Source organism: Mustela lutreola, chromosome 4 (assembly GCF_030435805.1).
Source record: "Mustela lutreola isolate mMusLut2 chromosome 4, mMusLut2.pri, whole genome shotgun sequence".
Classification (NCBI taxonomy): domain Eukaryota; kingdom Metazoa; phylum Chordata; class Mammalia; order Carnivora; family Mustelidae; genus Mustela; species Mustela lutreola.
The window spans coordinates 187,836,017-187,858,287 of record NC_081293.1 but is presented as its reverse complement, the minus strand read 5'-3'; the positions used below and the strand labels follow the sequence as shown (position 1 = coordinate 187,858,287).

The window sequence follows — 22,271 nt, the reverse complement described above, 5'->3', positions numbered from 1 at the left end:
ATGCGTGGAGCTGTGTGCGCGCGTTTCCCGCCTCCTCGACTGCACGTCGGGCTCTCGGGAAGGGAGCCCGACCTTTGCTTCGCTTTGTCCCCTCCGCAGCCCCGAAGGCTGTCCTCCGAGCGCAGGCGCCCCGCTCACACCTGCTGCCCCGCACGGAACGGAGCAGAGCGAAGCCAGGCGCCGGAGGAGGAGCGTGAGGCCCGCCGCTCTCGGGGCCGGCCAGGTTTTCCGGCTCTCACCCCTCCTCGCGGGCCTCCCTCCCTCCCGGCGCCCCCGGGAGTGGAACGCGCGGGGCCACCCGGGCGGCGGGCCCCGGGGTTCCGTGCGAGGCGGGGCGGCACCGGCCGCCGGCCCGGCCCAGGCCTCCCGCGCCTCCCCCGCGCCCCTCGGAGTCCCCCTCCAGGGAGGCGGGACCTGGGGGAGACCCGGCACCGGCCCCGCGCGGCGCAGCCCCGGCGCGCCCGAACCCCGCGCTCGCCGCCTGGCAGCCCCGCAGGCAGGCGCCGGGCCGGCCGGGAGGTGGTGCTAGCCTCCCCGCGCCCGGGCCCGCGCGTTGCCGAGCAGCCGCTCGGAGGCTCCGAAGGGGGCGGAGCGGCGAGGCCGGCGTGCGGCTGGCGGCCCCTGTCCGCGGTTCCGGCCCCCGGCCCGCCCCCGCCTCGCCGGCCTCCCTCCGCGCCGGTGCGCGGCGCCCCGTCCCAGCCGCAGCCGCAGCGGCCGCCCCTCCCGGGCCCGACAGCGCCGAGCCCCGAGGCCGGGCCGGGGCGCCGGCCGGGACTGCCGGGGGCGCGGCGCCGACGCCGAGGCGCGGCCATGGAGGGGAAGACCCGCGCCGGGGTCGCGCTGGTCCCGGGGCCGAGCGGCCGCGGGCCTTCCGCCCGCCGCGCCCGCCGCCTCCGCCGCCGCCCGGGGCTGCTGCTCCCCGGCCTCTGGCTGCTGCTGCTGGCCCGGCCGGCCTCGTGCGCCCCAGGTAAGCACCGCCGAGACCCTCGAGCCGCGACCCTGCCTTTTTTTTATTGCTGTTATTTTCCAAAAAAGAAAAAAAAAAATCCTGCTTTCCCCGCCCACCCTCTTTTATTCTCCACGGCTCCCTAGCCCTCCTTTCTTGAGATGCTTTTCCGTTCTTCTCGGGCCCGGCCAATAAAAGGCACGGCGAAAATGCACCGAGAAAGCGAACGGATTCTGGCCAGTCTTGCCAAAGGTCTGCAAAGCCCCCCTGTTATCCACGGAGCCCGAGGCGGGTCTGTGGCTTCTCCAAAGGTGCCTTTATTTTCTCTGCAAAACGCAGGCACTGGAATTGTATTTGTTCATGGCTGTGCCAGTGTGGCGTGTCAGATGTTCGGGAATACTTCATTGTAGGGGCGAAGGGGTAGCCTGGGTGTGTGGGCTTTAAAACAGTGTTGCGTTACTCCGAGCGGCCCGGCGTCCCCCAGATGCAGGCAGGCTGGCGGTGTCCCCCAGTGCACCAGGACACAAAGAACATTCAAAGAAAATCTCTTGGAAAGCGCCCTGGCCATGGATCTTTCCAGGGAAATAGCTAGTGCTATTACTTCTGCAAAGGCATCAGTACAATAGAGGGGGAAAATATTGTGATTCTTCAGTGTCGGGGCATGAGAGGAGGAAGGGTTGTTTTATAATAGATGCAGTTTACTGACTGTTCGTCACCCTGGAATTAAGAGGCATCATTTATGAAGGAGCATGTGGGCGGGTTTTGTTGCTGAAATGATTTAATTCATACTGCTTCTCTGAAATGTTTACTTGTCCACACGGAGCACACACACAGGATGCTCTGGAAAGCTTCTCTGAGCTGACACCCGGTAAACCAGTGGTTGCCCCAGCACACACCCTCTACCACTTTGGGGCAGAGAAGGAGAGGTGGAATGAGCAGCTCTGGGTGGAGAGCGGCTGCACAGTGAACACAAACAGAGCCATGGAAGCTCCTGCAAACGCTCCCTTCGCGGGGGCAGGGCCGAAGGACTGCCAAGTGGCTTTGGAAGGAAATGGAACACATTTGAAGGTGTCCCTGGGACATCACTGTCAGAATTATAATCAGTGTCCCCCAGGGGATGGTACAATAGAAACACAAGAAGGGACTTTGGGGATCACAGAGTGAAACCTCTCCTCTTACTACAGGGGAGAGTGATAGAAAATTGGCTTGGTCAAGGTCACTGGCTAGTTGGTGCAGACTCATTGCTTTTCCGTTACCCCCTGCTGCCCTGTGACCTGTAGGCTTATAGGCACCTGAGGCTACTGTAAAGATTTCCCGTGGCTGGGTGGAACCCTGGCTCAGGGAGCCCTGCCAGAGCTGGGGCGACAAAACAGGTCTCTTGCAGGCAGTATACAGAGTGCAAACAACTTTCCTAACCTAGCGGCTCAGGTCCCAGTCCCGCCCTCTGTCTGTTCCAGCCCTGCGTGTCCAGAGGAGAGGAGCATCAGGGCTTTCTGTGAGAAGAGATAATCATGAAGAGTGCCCTTGGCTTTCATCTGCAAAGAAAGCCCCTCTGATACTAATGGGCTCATCTGTGAAGGGACCCGACGTTAATCATTTCCATTTACTGAGTGCTTTCTCGGTGCCAGGTGCTGCATTTTATAGACACGATCCAGTCCCGTTGCGAGTTGGGCGGGATTAGCCCCATTTTACAGATGAGGAAACTAAGACTTCAGGAGTTTAGGTTAGTTTGATTCCAGACTCTATGCATTTAACTTCTGTGCAGCTTCCCCATGTGCATATACCACAGATGTTGTGCAGAGAATAAGTAATTCTTTTGATAAACTTAAAGTATATAGCGGAGATGTTTGCACTGTCCCTCTGTAAGTTTCTTTTCTTCTCTTAGTCGTTCCTGTTTCCCATCAACCCCTGATACAAATATTCACCCTGGACACATGAAATTCAGTGTATTTCTGTGCTGGAGCTGACATCACAGAGGTGGAGACGTCTTCCTTTCAGTAATTTGTGTTTTGGGCTCCACCGGTTTGTACAATTACTTCTAGACCAGGTGATAGAATAGCAGCTGAAGAAGTAGAGGACCCTGGGTCTGTCCCCAGAGTTCTAGTTGGAAACTCAAAGCAGGTGCAGATCCGTGCCTGGACTGTTCCTTCAAGAAAAAACATCTTTAAGGTAGCCCCTCACCCACTTCTCGAAGGCTGTGACAATCCACAGTGGTGGAGGGTCCCTTCCTGATGTAGAAGACATGGGCTGGTGCGTGCTGATTGGTGCTAGGAAGAGGCTGCATTTCAGTTGGCCGGTGTCTCCTCTCTGCAACTAGGACTCTCTGGCTCCCAGTCCTGAGTGTTTCCTTTTCACCATCGGAGTGGGGATGGGGGAGGCTTTGCCGAACCCTGCCGCAGTGGTTCTGTTTCTAAAGAGCCTGATTCAGAAAATGGCATGTCTTAATCCTGTGTGGGATTTCCTGGGTTAGGCAGCAGTCCCTTTCAAGGCTGATGGAAAATGATCTCCTTCGGCAGGCTTCTCTTTCCTTGTTAACTTCTGTTAAATGGAGTCCACCTTTCAGTGGGTCCCCTTATTTCAGTCTTTATTTAAATTTCTGTGTTTTATTGATTTCTTGTCTCTTTCTGTCTCATTCAGAATCTTGAATGTGCCCTTTTTTGTTTGTTTAAACATTTATAAATTTGGTCTTGACTGTTCACGGTTGTGGAAACAATGTGAAGTACTTTGGACTTGCTTTTGATTGCATTTTTTTAGGCGATCCTATATCTACAATATAAAAAGAAAGAATTACACTCCATTTATTCATCTTATTCATGGATAAGTCTTTCTTAAAAATAATGGTTACTATGAAATTGATAACTTTGCAGAGATTTTGGAAATTACTAGAAGATACAGAAAACAGGTACCCATGACCCTGCAGCCCACAGATAGCACTGTAAATAGTCTTTTCTTTGTTAACATTCAAAAGGTGAAAATGGAATTATAGGCATCATTACATTTATTACTTTTTTCACTCAATATTTAACTTAAGCATTTTCCTATTCATTAAATATTGTTTGGAAACTGTTTCATCCTAATAATTTCCTTAATTATTCTTTTATTATTTCGAGCTTTTTTGGCTGTTATAAATAATGCTACGATGAATAGCTATGTAGGTAAGGTTTTATAGTTGTGTGTGTGTGTGTGTTTAGCATATGTTTCTAAAGGGAGAATTAGAATGCAATTTAAATCTAAGACCCACCAGGCTGAATCTTTGCGTGTTCAGTGTGCTGGGTGCCTAATAGGTGCTCTGTAAGTGGTTGTTGAATGAATTGACTTGTTCTGTATGGCCGTGATGCTGAAATAAACCTTAATAACTTACACAGTGGCCTGTTTCACTTCATCATCATCAGCATTGGATATTATTTTAAAAATTCTTATAGAGGGGAACCTGGATGGCTCAGTGGGTTAAGCCTCTGCCTTTGGCTCAGGCCCTGTTCTCAGGGTCCTGGAATTGAGCCCTACGTGGGGCTCTCTGCTCAGTGGGGAGCCTGCTTCCCCGCCTCCCCCTCTCTGCCTGCCTCTCTGCCTACTTGTGATCTTTGTCAAATTAATAAATAAAATCTTAAAAAAAAAAAAACTCTCATAGAATAAATTTGTAACCCACCGCTTAAGTTTTTTTTATTTTGGGTTGGCTATTTTTGGTTTATTTTGTATTTGTATTCTGTGAATTCTCTCTGTTTTTGCTCACATGTATGTTGTTGGTATATATTTAAATCTTTTTATGTTAAGGATAGCAACCATTTCTCTCCTGCTGGTTGCCTTTTCTCCCTTCCAATGGGTTTTCTTTTCCATTTTATACAATTTAGAAATTCAGAAGTTTTGATTATTTTGATTAGCAAAATCTGCTGTTCTGCTTTTTTTTTGTAACTTTTTTTCATTGCATTTATTCTCGACGTGTTAAATTTTTATCTTAATGTACTTATTATTAGCCATTTTGAGGTGAATATTTGTTGTACTTTTTGGTTTAGTATCTTATAAACAAAGACTTGAAATGATTCAAAAGTGTGATTCTCCAGCCCCCTGCTTCAGTATCACTAAGGGATGTGGGGGGTGCTTGTTAAGAAGGTAGATTTCTGGGTCTCACCCTTGACCTGTATTAGAGTCTTCAGTGGTGGTGCCTGGGAATCTTCATTTTTAACAAGGTCATAGTTGATTGTTAGGTCCTTTAAACTTTGGAACCACTGATCCAGAGACTGTACACCCAGTAATTGGAAGTTTTGGGGACACACTGCTTAATATCTCACAATTGTCTTTTCATGATTAGAACAGTTGATTCAAAATTGTGACGTTGCAATTTTGTTGTTGTTGTTGTTCTATCTTGTTGGCTTGGTTTTCTTTTGGTTGGGAATCAAAGGGCGTAGAGGACTTCATTTTAAATTCTCAGTCTGTTCACTGGGGAACAGTGGCTGCCATCTTTGTCAGGAAATGCCTCCCTTAATCCTGAAAACAGAACCCAGCCAGGGAGTTGTTAAAACTCACCAGGGACCTAGGAGCCACAGGTTTTCTATCAGTGTGCCCTGGGTGCTAGAGGCAGCTAGTTACTGTAATTAAAATTACACTAAGTTGATTCAGATGAGAAGATGCTGCTGTAACCGATCCAATTTGTTTCATGTTGCGTAGCTCACAGTGACGTGGTTGCTTTCTTGGTCTTAAGCAGCATGATTTGTTGGGGGGAGCTCACTGAACTGTGAGCTCACAGACCCAAGTGAGTTCTTTTCTGCTGGTAACTTGCTTTTTGAGTATGGACGAGTTACCTTGCTCTGGGTTTCTTTGTCGGTGTCAGAAGAGGTCGCTGAGATGATCTCTGAATTCCTTTTACCTCTTATATTTCAAGTCCACATGTTGGATACCTTGGATTGCACTTGTTACAGACAGCGACAGTCCTGTTTCTATTGAATGTTTGTGTCAATGTCTGCCTGTCCTGTAGATGTTCCAGCCCCGTGACTTGCCGAAGGCAGTTCATTCAATTCTTTTTTTTTTTTTTTTTAATATTTTATATATTTATTTCACAGACAGAGATAGGCAGAGAGGCAGGAAAAGAGAGAGGGAGGCAGGCTCCCTGCTGAGCAGAGAGCCCGATGCGGGCCTCGATCCGAGGACCCTGAGATCATGACCTGAGTCGAAGGCAGAGTCTTTATCCCACTGAGCCACCCAGGCGCCCCTCAATTCTTTTTGTTTTTAAAAATATCCTCCTCTGCTCTCCCCTCCTGCATTCCCACCCGTGGGACACATACTTTGCTCTCTTGTATTTTCTTTTTGTCTCTTCCTTTTTTATCCATTTTCACTGATAATGCTTCAGGTGTGCTAACGCTATGGCTTATGGCTTCAGGCATTGCTTCTCCTCGTTAGTGAAAATCTAAACTTTTTACTTATTCTGAAAGTGTCAGAAGAGGTTGTTAGAAATGCAGAATCTCAGGTCCTACCCCGAACCTCCTGAGTCCGAATCTGCATTTTCATAAGCTCCTCAGGTGATTTCAAACATGCACCTGAAGTTTGGGAAGCACTGGGCCAAGATGTGGTGCCTCCTGTTCCAACCATCTGGGAGCAAGTGGTATTGGATCCCCGGGGCCTGAGTCAGCCCGCACTACTCTGGAGCCCTTCCAGATCTTCAGGGACCTTGAGATGCACCTGCCTTAGGGACTGAGTCTGTGTGAATAGTGTGCAAGAGCCCTACTGCCTTTGACTAGGCAAATTCAGGACAAAATGATTTTCTAGATCCACCCTAATTTTTAACCCATTCATTCATTATGGCCATTTGGCTGGTTGTGAAAATACTGAAATTCGGCCATACCACTTGGTAGATGGCTGCTAATCCCCAGCTCTCCAAGTCCATGGGGCCTCCCTGTCCTCCTCAGGCACTCAACTTTTGAAGACTGAGATGTACCCACCTCAGACGGAGGGTCAGCCCACACAGGTTTTTCAGCCTCAGGGTGTGCTTCCTGGTGACAGACCAGCAGCTGATTGCGGGCCATCTGTCACTTTGGGCCGGGATGGGGTGGTGGTGCTGCTGCTGTGTTTGTGCTAGGAGTGAAATAGGGCAGAATGTTAGGGGATGGTAAAAGAGGGTGTGGAAAGGTAGGGACCACTTGTGCAGTTGAGGAAGTAGAGAGGAGCACGGCAACACTGCGTGGGGCTCAAGGAGGTGGAAGGGGGGCAGGAGGGAGAAATGGGGGGGCTCACCTGCAGACAGAAGCATTGAGGAGAGGGTAGTTTTGTAGAGAGAGGTAGACAAGATGACCTTTTGGGAGGACGGCAAGCAGGGGAGGAACTGGGGGCTCGAGAAAATACAGCTGGTTTCCCGAGACAACTGAGACAACAGCCTCAGCTGTCAGGCGCCTGCTGTCTGCTTGCCCCCCAGCAGCCCCGGGGTGGCCCAGAGCCTTGGCGGGCAGTGAGCGGGCGACTGTGCTCCTGGGTTACCTCCTGGCAAGTCTTGGTGCGAGGTCCGACTGGGGAGGCTCCTGCTCCTGATGATGGGGTGGGGGGGGGGGTGCCCAGCCGTGCGGAGTCATTTAGAAAACTCCTTGCTTCTGTCTTTGTTCTCCTGTCTCTTGTTTGGGTCTGCGGAAGCGACCCTTCATCACTATGGTTTTGGGCGCTAGGATTAACTTCGGAGCCAGACAGCCTAAAGGGCTTTAAAACACTGGGTAAATACCGCTGGGGAGCTTTCAAAGGGGGAAGCCTCAAACATACAAAACAAACCATCTTCTGAAGCCAGCTTTGAGGCGAACTTGGGCAAAGCCCGGGAGACAGGTGTGAACTGGTGGCCAAGTCAGAGGCCTCTGCTGCTCCAGGTGTGGTCCACAGACGAGCAGCATCAGCAGCCCCTGGGAGCTTGTTAGAAAGGCACAGAGTCTGGTCCCTCCCCACGTCTACCCAGAGTTCACCTCTGACCACCCCTCACCCGGGATTTGTGTGCGCACTAAGGTTTGAGATGCTCCGGCCTAGGCTGTGTCTCCTTGAGGCTGGGTGCATTTCAGAGATTTTAGGGTGTTACCCAGTTACTGAGGAGGCTTTTTTACCTTGTAAAAATCCACCCCAGATTTTAAGTTGATTGGGCAAACCGGGGGAAGGAGCAGGAGCAGAGTAGTCGGTTCAGAGCTGAGCTGGTGTCTGGCTGGACGTGCGAGTCAGAGCGCTGGTCCCACTCCGCCTCTCCCCACAGAACACCCCCTCCCCAACCCCCATGGGGCCCGAGTGTGTTTGGGAGCCTTTTTTCTAGCCCTTAATTTCTCTGCCCTGATAGCAGGAGTCAGGGCGGCTGGCTGTGGAGGCCTGCGGGAACACGTGGAGCTCCTTGAGGCAAACAGGTGTCCAAGCTGAGGTGGAGGTGGAAGGGCCCCAGGTGTCTGTCAGGAGATGAACGGATTAACAAAATGCGGCTTATACACACAATGGAATTATTCCTTCTTAAAAAAGAAGGAAATTCGGACACACGCTATAGCATGGACGGACCACGACATTCCGCCAAGTGAAATAAGCCAGTCACCCAAAGACAAAACCTGCATGAGTCCTCTTAGCGAGGTATCTGGAGTTGTCAGCATCCCGGGGACATGGTGCTCTCCAGGGGCTGCGTGGAGGAGGGAATGGGGGCGTAGTGTGCGATGGGGACAGAGTTTCAGTTCCGCAAGACGAAACGTGTTCTGGAGATTGGTTGGTTGCACAACGGGTGTGAAGATACTTAATGTTACTGAGCTGTGCGCGCAGAAGTGGGAGGTCGATATGGTGAACTTTCGGTTATGTGTGTGTGTGTTTTTAACCACAATTATTAATCAAAACAAAGTGAAGCTGGGTGGGGGCTTGCTGGTTGGGTAGCAGAAGTGGACGCTTGGGAGAGCTGGGAGCCACAGTCTGGGGACAGGGCAGGAGCACACGACAGGTGTTCCGTGGGCTCAGGTGAGAGGCGGGAAGCAAGGGCTTCTGCAGACCATCAGAGGCCAGATCTGCATGGGGATAGGGAAGGGGCAGGTCAGAGCCTGGTGGCCAGGAGAGGAGTCACAGCCCCTGCACCTGGCCTGTGGCATCAGCTAGGATGTCTAGGCCTGTCTGCCTCAGGACTGCTTCACCTCACCCTGACCGCCCCCGACTCACTGCACCTACCTCTCACCTCACCGCTCATCTCACTCTTCACCTCACCCATCACCCCTCACCTCACCCCTCACTTCTCATCTCATACTCGTCACCTCACCCCTCACCTCACCTCTCACCTCACCCCTCACCTCACCCCTCACCTCACCCCTCACTTCTCATCTCATACTCGTCACCTCACCCCTCACCTCACCTCTCACCTCACCCCTCACCTCACCCCTCACCTCACCCCTCACTTCTCATCTCATACTCGTCACCTCACCTCTCACCTCACCCCTCACCTCACCCCTTACTTCTCATCTCATACTCGTCACCTCACCCCTCACCTCACCTCTCACCTCACCCCTCACCTCACCCCTTACTTCTCATCTCATACTCGTCACCTCACCCCTCTTATCGTCCCTCCCTTCTCACCTCATCCTTCACCCTTCACCTCTCACCCTTTACCTTTCACCTCCCCCCTCACCTCACCCTTAACCTCAGCCCTCACGTCCTATCTCACCCTTCCCCCTTTACTTCTCATCTCACCCCTTCCCCGCCCATCTCACCCCCCCCCCCCCCCCCCGTCACCTCTCACCCGTCTCACCTCCTCACCTCGCCTTTCATCTCACCTTTTATCTTTCCCCTCACCTCATCATCTTCATGGTATTGATGGAGGATGGGCTGGGGGACTGGGCTGGGGAGGCTGAATAGAGTCTGGGGAATTTATAAAATCAGATTCTTTTTCCTAGCCCTTGGAATGGTGCTTTTAAATATTTTTATGCATTTTCACTACGACAATAGTTTTATTGTTTTTTTTCCTGATTAGGAAAACAATATGTGTTCATTGCACTGATGTGGGTGTACCATTCTTTCTGCCTAGAACATTCTTAATCTCTGATATTATCTACACGGTTTACTACCCGCTTTCTTCAGGTCTGCTCAGATCTCATGTGGTCAGAGAAGCTTCCTCTAACTAAGTTTTAAAAATACAGTGACCTCCTTCATAATTCCTTGTTTCAGACTCTGCCTCAGTTTCCTCCGTGGCGCTCAGCACCGTCTCCTGCGTGTCTCTTTATTCCCTGTCGGCGTGCGTGAGACAGTAAGCTTCCTGAGCGCCAGCTGTGTTCTTCTGTGTTGTTTCCTCATTTACTTGTCCCATCTTTCTCCAGTGACTGCTCTGGGCTGGCGCTGTGGTGGGCCCTTCCGATCCATGGGTGAACCCGCTTACCCGTATGCTGGGTTCCTAGGCCATATGCGCCAGGAAGGAATGGGGCAGAGAAAAGGCTTGGGTGTGAGGGATTGAAGTTTTAATCTGAGTGGTTAGGTAGGCCTCACGGAGAAGGCGAGTATGGTAGTATGCTAGGGCTGCGGTAACGAACCGCCACAAACTGAGTGGCTTACACAAAAGTTACTGTCACATGGTTCTGAAGACCAGAAGTCCCAGATCAAGGTCAGCAGGGCAGTGCTCCTTCGGAAGGCGTTAAGGAAGGGTCTGTTCTCAGCGTGTCTCCGAGCTTCTGGTAGTTCCTTAGGCTTGTGCAGCACAACTCTGATCTCCGTGTGGCCTTCTCCCTGTGTTCAAATTTCCCCTTTTATAAGCACAGTCATGTTGGATTAGGGCCATTCTACCCCAGTGTGACCTCATCTTAACTAATGACATTTACAGTGACCCTGTTTCCACATAAGGTCACATTCTGAGGTACTGGGGCTTAAGACTTGAACATATGAATTTGGTGGTGGTCGGGGGGAGGGCATGGTGCACCCTGAACAGGGACATTTAATCTAAGACTTGAAGGAGGTGAGGGGGTGAGCCAAGCAGGCCTTTGGGGAAACAGCGTTCCCAGAAGGTGAAATAGGCAGCATAAAAGTGGGAGTTTGCCTGGTGTTGGGGGAGGGGTAGGAGGCCAGTGTGCCCAAAGCGGAGCGGGTAGGGATGAGGGTCAGCAGGTGCTCAGGTGGGTGCTGGGCGTAGGGGGAAGTGGGTGCTGGGGCAGAGCATCAGAGGCCCTCTTAAGGATGTTGGCATCACTCCGGTGAGGTGGGAAGCGGTTGGAGGGTTTTGAGCAGAGGAGGGATATGATGAAGCTTAAAATGTAAAATTTATTGCACATTAAATGACTTCAGATGGTAAAAAAGATGTAAGTTAGAAAGTGAAAATCACCCCAAATCCTACCACTCCGAGATAACCATTATGACATTTTGGTGTTTCTCTTTTCAGACTTCTTGTTCACACATACAAGCACATACACATACACACAAAGTGATGGTGTCATACTCGCCATGTTGTTTGCTGACTTGCTTTCTTGCACTTCACACTTTATCATTGAATCTTTACATTGTCAGGAAATGTGGATCCACGTTATGATTGGGTATGATGCTCTGGATGTTCTATACTTTACTTAACCAGCTCTCTGTCCATGGGTAATTATATTGCTTTCAGCTTTTGCTGTGACAAAGAACATTGCTATGAACATCTTTGTATTTCTGTCTTTCCATACTTTTCTAATTATTCCCTTAGGATAAATTCCCAGAAATAGAATTGCTGGACTAGGCAGTATTCATACATTAGATTTTGATGCATATTGCCAAATTGCTCTCTAGAAAGGTTGAAGCACTCTGCATTCTCTCTAGCAATGAATCAGAGCACCGTTTTGCTTCTTCCCTTCATCTGACTGGCTGTTACCAATCTTCATTATCTTTGCCAAACTCCTAGGTAACAAATAGCTGCTTTAAAGTTGCATTTCTTTGGCTCTTAATTGGCAGTCGGGCCTGTCATCGAGGCCCCCTTTGCTCTCCTTCTTTGGTTCTCTCCTGCAGAAATCTCCAGGCTGACCTGGGAGTCATAATACCCAGTAATTACAGAGCGCTAGCTAGCCAGGTGCCAAACGTTGTGGGAGGCACAATATATCTTTTTAAATCTGTACAGTAACCGCAGGAGGTAAGAGCTATTATTATCCCCATTTTGCAGATTAGAAAGACCAAGATCAGAGAGGGTTACTAACTTGCTCAAGGTCATACAACTAGCAAGAGTCTTCCTACCTTCAAGGTTGGGGTGGGGGTTGTACCTCAGCCAGTGCCTCCCGGGCTCTTGGTCCATACTAGTGAATGAGTCTATAATCTCTACCATTTAGATGCCCACTCACAGGTTTTGCTTGCTGGGTAGAGTGAACTCTTTGGGTAGAGCTCTGCAGTCAGGGTCCTCTGTGGCCCCTGCGTGTGTCAGAAGCCCTGGCTGGCTGTGAGGGCTCGCCCAGGGCCCCACACAATGATAGAAATGAAACTGGACCCCAAAGTCAAAGGCACAGACAAGGCTTTATTAGGGCTACATCTCGAGTGGAAGAGAGGGCACAGGCGGGGAGACCCTGATTGTATAGAGACAGTTCCCTCCTCCTGATTGCTTGGAAGGGCCTCGTCCTGATTGGTGGATATTCGCCTCTGAGGCAGGTCATTGGTGCTTTTTGGAGCCGCGGCTTCTATTTTAAGTCCGACTTGCCTGTGACTGGGTGTCCTGGGCCTGCTCTGAGAGAAACATGTGTGATAATGATAGTGTCCCGTGTGCATACTGGCTTTCACTCAGGCCTTGTGCCCGTGGTCCCTAACTGTCTCCCGTAGAAGGTGCTCACTATCTTGGTTAAGAGAAATGAAGGAAGCGGGCATGTGAAAACTACAGTATTGTGTGTCATTGAGGTTTCATTTTGTTTGATCCCAGCAGATTAAAAATTTAAAGTTTTAAAAGTAAAAAAAAAAAAAAAATTCAGAAACTCAAAATTAATCCGTGTCCTCCCACACGGAGAATAACATTTTTTGTAATACCAAGTAACATTTTGTACTGCATTTCCTCTCTTATGTGCTGGGCCATATCCTTGTGGGTTTGATAATATTTTTTCTTTGTTTCGGCTACACTATCTTCCTGTGGTTTGTTTCTGACTGCAGAGCGTGTGGTTGGAATACATTTTCTTTGTTAATAAATTGGCATATACCACTGGTTTAAAATCAATTTCTCACTAACTCTGAAATTTTGGTGGGAGGAAGTCAATGACATAAAATAAATACCTTGTTCGAGACTCAACCAGTGTAACTCGTTGTCCTGGTTCCATTGTTTTATGTGCCTCTTGAGCCTTTTTAGTTCTTCGTAAAACACAGTGTATTAATTCCTTGAGTTCTTGCCTGGATCTGGTGTTAAAGTTTAACCTTCTGAATAATTTCCAGAAATCTTAGGCCTGAAACGGTTCTATTTGTTCCCTTACAGTTTATATTGACTTTACTCATTGACAACCTTCAAGTTTCTCTTCTCCCTCTTGCAATTCAAGGTTCAAGTCCCACCGAGAGGAAAGCCACATGTAGATTCTCTCAATCAGGATAGACTCGTTTTGTTGCAGAAACAACCCCAACTCTCAGTGGGTTTCACCTTTTGGCTTCAAGACTCCACCATGCTGATATTTCCCTTTGTCTCTTTCCTTTACCTTTTTTTTTTTTTTTTTTTTTTTAAATTTTATTTATTTATTTGTCATAGAGAGAGAAGCGAGAGCAAACACAGGCAGACAGAGTGGCAGGCAGAGGCAGAGGGAGAAGCAGGGTCCCCGCCAAGCAAGGAGCCCGATGTGGGACTCGATCCCAGGACACTGGAATCTTGACCTGAGCCGAAGGCAGCCGCTTAACCAACTGAGCCACCCAGGTGTCCCGTCTTTCCTTTACCTTTTGAATTTTGTGTGGTTCTGGAAATTTTGCTTTTCCATCCTAGTCTTGGGTTTTCCAGTGCCAGAATGAGTGCCTGAAGGTAGACCAGTTATATGAAGGCCCCATTCATTCGTGCATGTGTGCATTTTTCAGCTAACATTTTATTTTTTAAAAAAGATTTATTTATTTTTTGGAGGGGGAGAGGGGCAGAGGGACAGAGAATCCTAAGCAGACTCCATGCTGAGTGTGGAGCCTGACGCAGAGCTCAAGACCCTGAGATCACAGCCTGAGCCAAAACGAAGATTTGGATGCTTAACCAGCTTTGCCATCCAGGCGCCCCTTCAGCCAGCATTTTTTGAGCACTCACTACCATGTGCTAGAAGCTGGGATATGAAGATGAATATGGCAGTCAGTCATGGCCCTCAAGGAATTCTGTCAGGAAGGCGAGAGAGTCCTATACATAAGTAACTATACAACAGAGGGGTCGGTGCCGTGTTAGAGGACAACAGTGATGATACAAAGAAGGCAAGAACTGGTTGCAGATGTAGGATCAAGGAACTGTGTGGGATATTTTGTTTTAAGATGGGAGGTAAGATTGGAGCATTCTTTTAGTGCTGAAGGGGAGCATTGTTCAGTTATGTATGACAGCATAACAAATCACCCCAAAACTGAATGATACGAAACAATAGTGATATGTTATTTCTCATGATTCTCTGGGTCAGGAATTTGGACAAGGTTCAGATGGGCGATTCTTCTCCATATAGTCACTACTGAGGTCCCCCACTTGGCTGCCTATGGTTGGTGCTGGGATTGGGCTGGAAGGTTTAGGAGGGCTTCACTGATGTGTCCGGTTCCTTGGTGCTCCTCCATATGCCCCCCCTTCTCGTATGACTGTCTGAGGCTTTCTCGAAGCATAGTGGTCTCAGGGTAGTAGGATTTGTTATTAGGCTACAGGCTTCCAAGAGGGGTGAAATAGAAGCTGCCAGTTCTCTTAAGATCCTGGGCTTGAAATTTACCCAAGGAAGCCATGAGAATGTTGCTTCTTGTGCATATTGTTGGTTAGAGCAAGTCACAAAGCCAGCCTAGACTCAAGGGTTGGGAGGGGACAGGAGCTCACCATTGATGGATAGAATAGCATATGAATTGATGGTAGACATCTTTGGAGATCGTCTGCCACAAGCACAGAATTATCCCGGATGGAGAGGAGCTGGAAAGGAGACAATTGCTGGAGCAAGTTCTCAGAGTGGACTGAGGGAATAAGTGGTAACAACAGGCATTATAACAGCAAACTCACACTAACTGTGCCCTTGCCATATGCAGGGCATTCTCTGTGCGCTCAGCATGTGTTCACTGTATTTATTTATTTAATCCTGACAGCAACTCTGTCAGGTACAATTGTTAACTCCCTTTCTCAGATGGAGAAGTTGATACACAGGGAGGTGAAGTAACTTGCCTTAGGTCGCCCATCTAGTAGCTGGGAGCGGAGGAATTCAGGCTCCTTGGACAGGAGGGATGGCGTCTCTTCCACTGAAGTAGGTGGGAAGGAAGGAATGGTGGGTGCAGGTACGCGTGGGAGGGTCATGCTGTTGAAGAAGCCGACATTCGATTGACTCTTTTTTTTTTTATCGTGCTGTGGTCATCACTTAAGTGCGATGGGGCTGAAGCAGTTTGGGCTCCATGAAAAAAGTTGTTTCTGGTTGTAGCATCTGTGCATCATAGCGGAAGGGGCAGAGCAGGGAGCTATAAAGGGACTGTTGAGTGGTCGAGGTGTGTGCAGCAGCAGCACCCTCCCTTGGCCCAGTGGGGGTGTCTGTGGCTGGATATGTCAGGTGGAGAAGGTACACGGTGGGGCTGATCCCAGAACTGCTCTTTGAACCCTTCATAAAAGTCTCTTAGATCTATATTTTCTCTGGCTGCTGTGACTGTCTCGCCTCACAAGATTTGCCCAGTGGCTCTCAGAAAGCAGCATGTCCATCATAGATTTGAAAAGAAGAGTGCCAGGTGACTCCCTGTGTTGATCCCACAAATGTTCCTTGACTTTGCATTGGGTGCCTGTTCCACGTACCAAGTGTCAAATGTCAAGTCTTGAGATTGCCCCTGGGACAACTTAGAATAGGCTCCCAGAAGAGATGCCACTCTTTTTGGTGGAGTGAAGCATGTGGGCATTGACTGTCACCCAGCTCAGGGTGAGGCTCCTATTCCATAGGCCACACTGATGGCCTGCAAGGGGCCCGTCTTTCCACAGGACTGCATAGGAAGGGGTCATGCTGGGGATTGAGGAAGAGCCTGCGCTTTGGGTCCCATCCACCCCTTTTATTTGCTCGTACGGTGTGGGATCTATGGTGTTGCTGCAGTCTCCCAGTGCTTACCACTTATATTCTTGAAGACTTTGAATCATAGGAGTCTATTTTCATAATAATTTGATCTCTTTGGAAAATTCAGAAGGTACCTCCACATGTCTTTCTAGTCCCACAGGGCTTTAGAAAGCATTTCTTTCTTTCTTTCATTTTTAAAAAAATATTTTATTTATTTGACAGATCATAAGTAGGTAGAGGCAGGCAGACGGAGAGGGGGAAGCAGGCTCCCCGCTAAGCAGAGAGCCCGATGTGGGGCTCAATCCCAGGATCCTGAGATCATGACTTGAGCCGAAGGCAGGGGCTTTAACCCACTGAGCCACCCAGGAGCCCCTAGAAAGCATATCTTGCAAAAAGCACACTTAATATGCAAGAAACAGCTTTACCCCAGAAGGTTCCAGATAAACTCTTATGAGGTGCCGAAGTCTATAGTTTTGGCTCCAGCCTGGGGTGCCTGGGAGGTTCTGGGTGTCTGGGATCCACTTGCTGGTATTAGAAACATTTTAGTCTGTTATTTTTTGACATATTATACTATCTCCTAAGCCATAGGGCTCCAGGGGACAAATTCTACTTCTCCTGGACCCCAGTGGCCCAATAAGCCTTCAGCCAGTTGGAGTGGGGATATCACTCTAATTCCTGCTTTGATTTGTCTATCTTGGATTAAGTTCTGTGGTGTGAGCTAAAGCCTCTAACTGGACCAGATCTTATCCACGTCAGAGGACCGGCAGTCTTCTCCATCTCTGCCCTGTAGTCCAGAGAACGGACCTGAAACCATGAGGCCATGACATTGGGAGTTGAAAATGGTTAGTGCTTAACACTGGTGTTTAAAGAAGGGTCATGTCTAATTCAGAGGCATGGTTCCCTGCAGTCGCTCTGTGATCCTTACAAGTGGGGTTGGCTCATTTCCCTTGACCCAGCAAGTCAGTTCTTTGGAATTTAACCAACTTCTGACTCTTTGACAGTAGAATTTACATAACTGAATAAAGACATTTGTTAATGGATCCTCTAATCAAGAAAAATCAATGTCTCAAACTTAATGTAAATTTTTTTTTTAAAAGATTTTATTTATGTTTGTGAGAGAGAGAGAGAGCCCGCCCGCCCCGCGCTTGCTCACAAGATGGGGGAGGGCAGAGGGAGCAGCAGACTCCCCACTGAGCAGGGAGCTCCATGATGCCGATGATGCCGATGATGCCGATGATGCCGATGATGCCGGGCTCCATCCAGAACCCTGGAATCGTGACCTGAACTGAAGGCAAACAGACGCTTAACCAAAGGAGCCACCCAGGTGCCCCTTAATGTAAATTTAAATCTTATTTTACAACAAAACTTTCAAGACTTACTTCATGTTGAAATAACTGATAACCAACATCAGGGTTAAAAATCATCATAACAATGATTATATTTTCTCCATTTATAAAATCCGGGTTTGAACTGCAGGCTTTTTATGGGAATTAAATAGAAAGACCTTTTACCCTGTGCCGTTTGGGCCTCTGCACCATGAACCTCACCTACTCCCTTTTTCCCATAGTGGGAACCCCGTTCATCTGATTTTTTTATTCCATGATGCCCACTCAGTGTCCCGTACAGGCAGACGAATGAGTGAGTGAATGCGTGAGTGGCCCTTTTTCTAGTTGTTCATGGTCGTGATTTGTGGTCGTCTTTTGGTTTTGGTGGTTGGTCAGTTGCTGAGAGGGAATGAATTAATATACACCAGGTTTTTGTAATACTATTGGGGTTGTTGAGTTCAAAAATTATGCATCAGAACTTCTAGCAATAGTACGAAAACAAATCTGCATTTCCTTAAGAGGGTAGCTTGTGCACCTACCTGGACAGGAGCAGCTTCTGAATCATACCACATTGTTTGGGTCCCATTGGATCGTTGCTGAGAGATCCAGTGGGGTCTGCCGTCCACACTGGGTGGGGGTTGCTAGGCTGGTCCTTTCTGGACCTGGGAGAGGGAGGTGGCTGATGGGGGATAATGGAGCAACAATAAAGGGAACTGGGATGAGAGAAATACTCTTAAGTGACAGTCCCCGGTAGAGTTGTCATCATGGGAAGTATGTGATAGACTGTAAAATAGTTCCCAAGTCATGGAACTTTTCAGCTGGGGAGTTATATAAATAATCATTCATCTATCTCTATATATGTCAGTTTCTACTTCTGTGGCCTTGACAAGATGCCCCAGGGCCTGCACCGCCAGGATCCAGACTGTAGGAGTTGGAGCCTATTCCTTTAGGACACACCCAACAGGATGAATTTCAACCTTTTTATTATTCTGTCAAGATTCAAGTTTTGGGGAGAGAGCCTGCGGCTTAGGATTGCTGCCCCTTCCTTGGGCAGGAGAGCGTGGGCCTCTTGGGTGACAGATGTACTTAGATCATGCTCCGTGGTGGAGGGATCGTCCCTAAAACAAGACTGGGGGAAACCGAAACCAATGTCTACTCCCATGGCCTGCATGTGCGAGTCATGCAGGTGCAAATGTGCAGACCCATAATCAGAGAGAAACACGCCTGTGTATCCAGAGGAAGACAGTCATGCAAAGATGAGAAGAGGCAGAAATAGGCATTAACAGACATTTCCACGCATACAAAATACGTGAAGACACGTGAGTATATAAAGATGCATCGTGTGTACGAGGGTGTAGGTCAGTAGCGGCATGTACAGAGATGCCCCTATAGACAGGCGCGTGGAAATACATGCATAAATGCAGACCCACTTACGAATACGTGCCCGTGGCAACGTGCGTGGGTGCTTGGAGAGAAAATGAGCAGAGGAAAGGAGGCTGCATTGTAGAGGGCGGATAAAGGAGAGAGAGTCCGGGGGCAGCAGAGTGCCACGCTTTCGCCAAGTAGTCGGTCAAGATTTATAGACTGGCTTTGGATTTCTGCCTGTGCTCTTCCTAGGCCTCTTGGCTCTGGTCCCTGTTCCTGTATCCACTAAGTTTATTTGATCAGAAGGGCAACGTGATGCCACAGATGGCAATCTCCCCGCGGAGCCTTCATTTACCTTGTTCTGCCTGTATTAATGGAACAGCCTCTTCCCCCTTTCATGCCTCAGTTTCTTCCTCTGCTCCTACCTTACCGTCCTGGCTGTGTGGCTGTTCCCATAAGGGGAACTATGTTGAGTTCTTTTATGCTTCCATGCCTTTGTACATGCTGTTCCTATACTGTTCCTTCTGCTTGGGATGCTCTTTCTTCTCATTTGCCTCATTCTACTCTTCTCTGGAAAATCGCAGGCCAGATGTTGCCTCCTCCAGGAAGCCTTCCAGAAATCCCAGAATGGTTTAGACACCATTCCTCCATGTGCATCCCTATTAAAGCACTAACCACTCTGCGCTATAATTGTTTTTTAACCAGATTGGAAGCTTCTGGAGGGTAGAGATGTATATTTGTATCCTTACCATCTAATGTTGTACCTGGTCCTCAATAAACATTTGTTGAATTGTTAAATGAATGATTGAAAGAACGATTCTGTGAATGAATGAATGATTGTATAAAAGAGCAAATGAACTAGAATAAATAATGCCTTGGTGAGTTTGGTAACCTGAACTTCATAAAGCTGGGAATTCCTTTTATTTTTTGCTGCTTCTGACCTGTTTTCTCCTCTTGAATCATAATTCAGAGCTGCTTTTCATACCCCCCGTTCTTACTTGAAGATCTTACTCATGTGGTTGAACCTCAAAACTACACCTTAACTTAAACCCCTGGAGTTGATTGTCATTGAAAACTAAGTAGTTTCTGAGTCTGAGTTTTCCTGGCATGCCCATTCCTTCTGTGTGGGACAAGAAAGGTTTATTTGTCTCTGATGGCAAATAATACTCATTTACATATACTTTGTGAAGTATGGGAAGTACATTTGGAAGAAAATAAGGATCTTTATTTCTACCACCTCACTATTTTGTAAAATGTCTGATATATGTTTTTATAGTCTTCTAGGAAATGTGCATACATGTATGCACATGTAGAAAAGACTTGACTTTTCCATAAAATGAGATCTATGAGAGATCTATCTGTGTAATCTTGCATCTTGTAAATTTTACTTCCGGACAACTGTTTCCCATGCTATCACATACTCTCTGAAATGTTTTTGAGGAATGCATAGTATTCCTTTATAGAGCAGAATTTTTCAGGTCACTCTTTAATTGTTTGGTATCTTTATTGGTGCTTATTGTTGCTATTATGTACGATGTTACGATGAACCACTTTGTACATAGGTGTTTGACTTCTAGTTATTTCCTTTAGGATGGGTTTATCAAAGAAGAATAACCGGGTCAAGAAGGGTAGGCTTTAGGGGCGCCTGGGTGGCTCAGTGGTTAAGCCGCTGCCTTCGGCTCGGGTCATGATCTCGGGGTCCTGGGATCGAGTCCCGCATCGGGCTCTCTGCTCGGCAGGGAGCCTGCTTCCTCCTCTCTCTCTCTCTGCCTGCCTCTCTGCCTACTTGTGATTTCTCTCTGTCGAATAAATAAATAAAATCTTTAAAAAAAAAAAAAAAAAAAAAAGAAGGGTAGGCTTTAAAAGAAAAAAATCTCATGTGTCCGTGTAAACCAGAATGCACTGCAGAAGAGCGATTACAAAATACGCCCTCTCTGTTGGGATTTTCAAAATAGATTTATGGTTCGTGTCATTGAGCTGTTTTCCAGAACAGGAGTTCTCTGGCTGGGACTGTTGCTTTTCCCAGCCCTGCTGTGTGGTCATGTCCTGTGTCATCTCTCATTGGGAGCAGGTGTTTCCCCAGAAGGGGGTCCCCACACTATGCACTCCTTTAAAGATCCAGAGCCCAGGAGACAGAAGGTGTTGGCTTTGGGAATCTTGGCCACACTGGGGATGTGGGATGTTGTTTCCTGGGGCCTGATGGTGTGATCTAGAGGTGAGAGGAGGGGCGCTGGAGAACTAGGCCCTTTTCTGGGGCATCCCGCCTGCCGTCACCCAGCGGTGACCCTCCTTTGTGCAGCAACTCTTTCCATTGTCTTTGTACTGGTGGTCATACTAGTGACTGATCGATTGATCGCTTATTGAGGTAAATACGCACAACACAGGATCTACCATGGAACCATTTTTATGGGCACTGTGCGGCGGTATGAAGCGCACTCATGCTGTTGTGTGCTAACTCCAGAAGTTACCATCTCTTACCGAAACTCTCCCAGTGATTTTTAATTTGGAGCAGTTCAGGGTCAGGGACTGTGTCTCCAGATCCCAAAAATCTGGGGCAGTCTGTGGCACAGAGTAGCAGCCTGTCGGTGTTGACAGAAGAGATGGCGGAGCCCCCTGGGGGTACATCAGGGGAGGCCCAGCTCTATGGTTTGGGGTCTTCCCTGTTGCTGGGTATGGCCCTGTCCGCCCTGCCCACAGCTCCCCGACTCCGCTGTCCTAGAATTAGACAGCACAAGTGCCCTCTGCTTCCTTTTCTTTTCTTTGTTTCGTTTTTTTTTTTTTTTAATTAGGTTTTATTTATTTATTTGTGGTGAGATAGAGAGCACAAGCAGAGGGGGCGGCAGGCAGAGAGAGGGAGAAGCAGGCTCCCTGCTGAGCAAGGATCCCAATGTAGGACTCGATACCAGGACTCAGGGATCATGACCTGAGCCGAAGGCAGATGCTTAACTTACTGAGCCACCCACCCGTCCCTCCTTCATCTTCTTTTTTTTTTTTTTTTTTTTTTTTTAAGATTTTATTTATTTATTTGACAGAGAGAAATCACAAGTAGATGGAGAGGCAGGCAGAGAGAGAGAGAGGGAAGCAGGCTCCCTGCTGAGCAGAGAGCCCGATGCGGGACTCGATCCCAGGACCCTGAGATCATGACCTGAGCTGAAGGCAGCGGCTTAACCCACTGAGCCACCCAGGCGCCCCTTCATCTTCTTTTAGCCATTTCTGTCTACTTCATTCACTTGCCCTTATGAGGATCAAATTTTTATTATTCTCAATCTGAGTTTTTATGTATACATCTTGTTTCTCTGCTAAGATGATTCGCTCCCGGCCAGCATAAAGCCTTGCATGTTGTAATATTACTGCTGATGACTGATATAATAGTTCATTGAAGCTAAGATGCCATCAGCAGCGTGATGGGCCATTTATTTTTTGCACCTCTGAGAAAGCAGTATCATGAATCAAAAAACACTGCCACTTAAGCCATGACACACCATTGGTTCCAAGTGCACCCTAATTTCAGATATCTTAGAATGTGAAAAA

General features: G+C 48.3%; 1 protein-coding gene across 1 annotated transcript in view; it reads left to right on the top strand.

Annotated features, from left to right (window-relative positions):
* Positions 1-22,271, top strand: part of KIAA1549 (KIAA1549 ortholog) — a 136,884-nt gene continuing 114,613 nt past the window's right edge. Inside the window, exon 1 of the mRNA XM_059172550.1 lies at positions 1-967. Within this exon, the coding sequence (XP_059028533.1) occupies positions 1-967 (967 nt within the window). The remainder of the gene's footprint in view (positions 968-22,271) is intronic.